Source organism: Sinocyclocheilus rhinocerous, unplaced genomic scaffold, assembly GCF_001515625.1.
Source record: "Sinocyclocheilus rhinocerous isolate Xijiao unplaced genomic scaffold, SAMN03320098_v1.1 scaffold1935, whole genome shotgun sequence".
NCBI lineage: Eukaryota > Metazoa > Chordata > Actinopteri > Cypriniformes > Cyprinidae > Sinocyclocheilus > Sinocyclocheilus rhinocerous.
Genome location: NW_015623718.1, coordinates 34,416 through 40,597, shown reverse-complemented (window position 1 = coordinate 40,597; position 6,182 = coordinate 34,416). Strand labels below are relative to the sequence as shown.

The following is a 6,182-nucleotide window of genomic DNA, read 5'->3' as shown; positions in this document are numbered from 1 at the left end:
TGTAATGATGTCCAGTGACTTGTTTGCATTATTTATGCATTATTTTATTTATTTGTAAGACTTTTTTATGACTAAATTTGGTAATGGGAGAGTAAAATTATTTTTAAAACGTACACCGTTCAAACTAGGCTGCTTATGTTGAAGTGTTTGGGATGTGGCTTTTAATGATGAGACCTTTTTTGTAATCAGGCTCTCAAAAAGTATATAAAAATTTGGATATAGATTTATCGGCCAACATATCGGTTATCAGCTTTTAAAAAGAAAGAATTATCGGTTATCGGTATCGGCCAAAATTTTCATATCGGTGCATCCCTACTTCAAACCCTTTTAGACCTTCTGAAGATATATTGACAGAAGTGAAACTCTTGAATCTGTGCTGGTAAAACAGTCATGCAATGGTGTTTGGACCTGTAACATGGTAATACAATGTTGTGCAATGGAAAAAATGCATGCAAACAAAGTATGGGAAAGATACCAATAGACAGTGTAGTGCATAGGGCTGTGCAATATATCGAAATTATCGAAATATCGCAAATGCATATCCCTACAGCTTGCAATATTTGGGGCCATGAACAAAAGACAAAGAGAAAATCACTCACTGCTCTTACCGAAATAACTTTTGTAGCTTAAATAAGAATCAGTGCATATTGAATTCAAAGAGTAAATACTAAGCAGTGTTGTATTTTTCCTTTTTATTATTCAGTTCCTAAACTCATGTTAAAATTATTACACTAATGTTAAAATGACATTTTTATGTAATGCTAGAGTAAAACACTACCGTTCACTTTCAGAAGTTGTTACAAATACAAATAACCATACAGGCCTGATTACTGCCACACCTGTTCGCAATCAAGAAATCTCTTAAATAGGACCTGCCTGACAAAGTGAAGTAGACGAAAGGCAGGTTTTGGGCAAATGGTGGCGTGCGAATTCGGTCGGACGTGTTTCCGTTGACGCAGCTGTTAGCCCGGGTAGACTGAGCACGCTGGAAGCGAAAGGATCACAGAACTGACTCAGCAACAGCTGAGTAAAACTGTTTCATCTGAGCATGTGGCGCTTTAAGCATTATCGTATCGCATATCAAATATCGCATTATTTAATGAGTTATCGCAGATCGCATTTTTCTTCAATATCGCATAGCCCTAGTAGTGCACTTACTGGTGTGCAGCTGTTCGATCTGAAAGCTGTGTGTGTTTCAGGCTGAAGAAGACCTGCGGCAGAATAAAGCGTGCCCCGTGCATGCGGTGGACCAGACGGTGCACACAGACGAGGAGAAGGCCATCCGGGAGGTGGTGGAGAGCGTGCTGTGGCAGATGGCAGCGGACAGAAAGAGCACTGCGCTCAAGCAGCTGCAGGGCCACATGTGGAGAGCCGCCTATGTGACGGGGAAAATCAAAGGCGAGTAAGTAACCTCATCTTTACCAGCACATGTGTGTTTGAGCAGGACCTGGACATCTAAACTCTCAGCAAGTGCTCAGTTGTGAGCTTCAAGAACTGTTATACATTTGTTATCCATGGTGACTGGATAACCTGTGACTAACTCTTACTCCGATAGTAAATTAATCTGTCAATTATGTTATTGATTAACTAATAAATTGTGTGAAAACTCTGTATTTTAATGAAAAAAAACATGCTATTTTGCAGTTTCCTCCAGACAACACACAGACAAAGTACAAATATAGAATACAAAACACACTGCTGTTCAAAAGCTTAGGGTCTTTTAATCTTTTATTCTCGAATATTTTTTTAATTAATATTTTTATTGAGATTTTGTTCCAGCAGTACAAACAGAAAACAAATATATCCATATAAGGTGTACACAATGGAGAGGACAAATAAATAGAATAAAATAAAAATAAATAAATACATAAAATAATCAAATGAAAGAAATGGATTACAGGGGAACAGATGGGTTACGGGGGCAGAATAATTCATTTTAATAATTAATTTAATTATTTATTAATCAAGGACACATTAAATTGATCAAAAGTGACAGTAAAGACTTTTAAAATAGAGAAAATAATGTTAGAAAATATTTCTATTTCAAATAAATGCTGCTATTTTGAACTTTGTATTCATTACAGAATCTTGAAAGAAATGTTCCATTAAAATATGAAGCAGCACAAATGTTTTCAACAATGATAATAATCAGAAATGTTTCTGAAGATCATGTGGCACTGAAGACTGGAGTAATGATGCTGAAAATACAGCTTTGATCACAGAAATAAATTACAGTTTAACAGATATTCACATAGAAAACAGTCATTATAAACTGTAATATTATTTTACAATATTACTGTTTTTTTACTGTATTTTAATCAAATAAATGCAGCCTCGGTGAGCACAAGAGTCTTTCAAACATTCAACCATTAAACATTTAATAAATCTTACTGACCCCAGGCGTTGGAAGGATAGTGTAGCTGTTGTAATCTCATTGTATAGCTGCTGTTGTCACTAGATGCAGTAACAGAGAGTTATGTTGTAGTGTTGCTGTGGTTTTGTGGCAGGGTGTACCCGGATGTGGTTCCAGCCATCAGACGCTGGAGGCGTGGAGGTCTGAAGGTCTTCATCTACTCCTCAGGAAGTGTGGAGGCGCAGAAGCTGCTCTTTGGCTACTCTGTCGAAGGCCATCTCTTAGATGTAAGCTTGATCTGTTCGATTCGAAGCACTGTTTAGACGGGGTTCGTTTTCTTTCTTGTGCTGCTCACACCAGATTCTGATCTCTTTAGTAGTCTCTCTCTATAGTCTGGATGTGGGCTTTAAGGAGAGTCGTGTGCATCACAGAACCCACTGGACGTATTAATGTGACTAATTATGTAAGGAATCATTTAGTTGAAAAATGCACCCTGACTGGAGTTATTCAGATACTGTGTCACTCAGAAGTGGTTTATTTTGCGCTCCTGTCCAGCTGATTATTATTGCTGCTACTACAGTGGCTTTTCTGAGCAGTTTTCAGTGTCAGAGTCCACTTATTGATTTCTGTTGGATAAGATGCCAGCAGCACAAATTACCGTATTGGCCCGAATATAAGACGACCCTGATCATAAGACGACCCCCCCTTTTTCCAGATGTACCTTTTGGAAAAAGGCTTTTTAAAAACCAAATCTTGTTTTTTCTCAGTAAAACACATTTTGTCTTCAATTATTTTCATATTGCATATTTTTCCTATTTTAATTTTTGTTTTGAAAGTATGGTAAAAACTGGTAAAATGTACCAACAATCACATTTAAAAAATATACACTTTTTGATATACCATAAAAAATAAAAAACAGGTAGCCCATCTGAATTAGGACATTTAGGCTATCCATCTAATAGTAGCCTACCAAAATCTTATTAACAGTAGAAGTTCAATCTTACTGTAGTCTTCAAATCTGGGTACTGTCTTACGTTTTAAAATCACAAAGGGAGTTTGGTCCCATCAGGCTAACGTGACAGTCACGACTCATGCAGATGTAAGCTTTTCTTTCCAAGAAAAAAACATCGTCTTATATTCGGGTCAATACGGTAATATTGTTTAACAACTACAACAGTATAACAATAATTGTTATACTGTTGTAGTATTTATTAATATTTAGAATTGGTATATCTTTTATATTTTACGTTTACGTTTTCATTTTAATTTTAGTTAGAATTTAATTTTTAATTTTATTTATTTATTTTTTGCGGGTTGCACTATTTACTTCAAATGGTGAAAAAAGTAAAATATTTTAAATACTATTATAGTTTATATTAATATTTTGAATTGACTTTCTATATCAATTTTCATTATAATGTTAGTTTAAGTTTGAGAAAATGTTATTACTATTATTATTCTTTAGCTTTAATGTAGTTTCATTGTAGTTTTAGCCATTTTAGTACTTTCACTTATATATTTTAGTTATTTACCAAGGCTTAGTTTTTTCCATCTAATATTTGTATTTTAATACTTTTTTAATTAACAGTTACAACACATTTGTTTTTGTTGTTTGTTGTTATTATTATTATTATTTGCTTTTAATACATTTTATTTTAGTTATGTTTTAGTAAGTTTAGTACTTTAAATGAAACTTATTTCAGTTAGTTGCCAAGGCAATATTAATCAAATATTCTTTATTTTTTCATCTAATATTTATATCTTATTTCAGCTTTATTTGAATGAATGTAAATGCTTTCTTAATAGTTTTAGTTTTTGTAAACACTGACCACCAGCAGTTATTTTTTTACCCAGAAGTTTGGCCAAAAGGTCTTATTCCGTAATGAAGGTTCACCAGGCAATGAAAGATGTAGCTTTTGTTATTATGGTGTTTCAGTAAAGGTCAAAGTAAATAATGCAAAGCGATTGGGAAAGGATTATAAATGACAATCACATGGTAACACTTTATTTTGAGGACCAATTCCTACTATTAACTAGTTACTTACTAACATGCATATTACTAGAATACTGTCTGTTTATTAGTCCTTTATAAAGCACATATCAATGCCTCATTCTGTATGACCGTATTTTAGATCCTTCAACTCGACCCAATACCTAAACTTCACAACTACCTTACTAACTATTAATAAGCAGCAAATTGGGAGTTTGTTCAGGAAAAACTCTTAGTTAATAGTGAATAAAGCAATAAGCCCCGTGAAGCCGTGGTTTACAGTGAATTTATAACAGCTAAGGGGCGTTGTTAAAAGCTAAACCCCCTTAGCCATTATAAATTCACTGTAAAGCACAGCTTCACGGGGCTTATTGCTGTTATAAAACGGTTATTCCATATATGTAGTTAGGTTTCACAGAATAAAACAGAGCAAATAAAGTGTAATGATATTAATAAAAACAGTATTCTTCCACCAAACAATGTAGTTCCTCAGAATCAGTTGTGGTTCCAACAAAGTGGTTGCCGAGCAACACACAGAAGTAAACAAAGGTGTGTGTTTGTAGAGTAATTTACAACAGCTTCGAACGCTGCTCAGCCAATCAGAATCAAGGACCGGAACTCTCCGTTTTATAATACGTGTTCCCTAATCTAAAGTGTTACCAATCACATTTATTCCTACATGGGCAGAATGAAAGCCAAGAAACGGTGATCCCTCCGCAGGGAAAATTAGAAATAAGAAGTGTTTGCTTGACACGGATTCACAAGTTTAAATGAGTTGATGTAGATTTGCAAGTTTTGAATTTTTATATTTATTTTCTCAGTTGTTTGATGGTCACTTCGACACCAACATTGGTGCCAAAGTAGAAAGTAAGAGCTATGAGAACATCGCAGAGAGGATTGGATGCCAACCGGAGGAAATCATGTTCTTAACCGACCTCGCACGAGGTGCGTGCACGCTTTTCATTGATAATACGTGCTTGTGCCACAATCACATGAGGGACCCTGACTGTGCAGTGTGATAATTCATCTTCACGAGCATCTCTCTTACAGAGGCAAAGGCAGCAGAGGATGCTGGGGTGAACGTGGCTGTCGTCGTTAGACCTGGAAACACGGAGTTAACCGGAGAAGAAAGGAGCCGTTATAGAGTCATCACATCTTTCAACCAGTTAAAACTGAGCGGAAACGTTTGACAGCGCAGAACAGGGATTACAGCATCGGATCATGTGAAAAACCAGCGGTTATTATGTGTTGTTATTCCACTGGACTGAAACGCCAAGCCTCCCAGGTGCTTGTTTTTTACACTGAAGCCCATCTTTGAATTATCATACACTTGCAGTCTCTTTGAATGTTTTCTATGCGGTGTTAATGTGTAGCATATGACATATTCATGTCCAGATACTTCTGTCTCTATTCCCCACCTGTGCAGTGATATAAAATATGATAACCTGCCAACTAGACACAGGTTTAGTGTGATTGTACCTCATGTCAGTCTTATAAACTTCAGTATCAAATGTTGTTGTAAAATTTTATTCCAAACGGACACATCGAACAAATCACATTTGCAACATTTAGACACACCAGCACCCGAAAACAGATGTCTGTTTTAGTTACAAAATACAGAATTATGACCAATGTCAGAGATGTTTCACAATATATAACATCAAGTAGAAAATGCTGCATAAGCTTCTTTGAAGATTATGCAGGACAGGCTCAGAATGAAACGCGGTTACATGAATACAAAACATCTGATTCTATTTCACATGGAATTTCTTTTTGACATTAAAGTGATATTTCACTTAAAAATTAAAAAATCTGTCCTCATTTACTCACCCTCATGTT

At 35.4% G+C, this 6,182-nt stretch overlaps 1 protein-coding gene across 1 annotated transcript in view; it reads left to right on the top strand.

Moving 5' to 3' along the window:
- Positions 1–5,854, top strand: part of LOC107731803 (enolase-phosphatase E1-like) — a 7,480-nt gene extending 1,626 nt beyond the window's left edge. Inside the window, exons 3-6 of the mRNA XM_016543019.1 lie at positions 1,200–1,402; positions 2,508–2,640; positions 5,165–5,288; positions 5,394–5,854. Of these exons, the coding sequence (XP_016398505.1) occupies positions 1,200–1,402; positions 2,508–2,640; positions 5,165–5,288; positions 5,394–5,533 (600 nt within the window). The 3' untranslated portion in view covers positions 5,534–5,854. The remainder of the gene's footprint in view (positions 1–1,199; positions 1,403–2,507; positions 2,641–5,164; positions 5,289–5,393) is intronic.
- Positions 5,855–6,182: the final 328 nt, after the last annotated feature.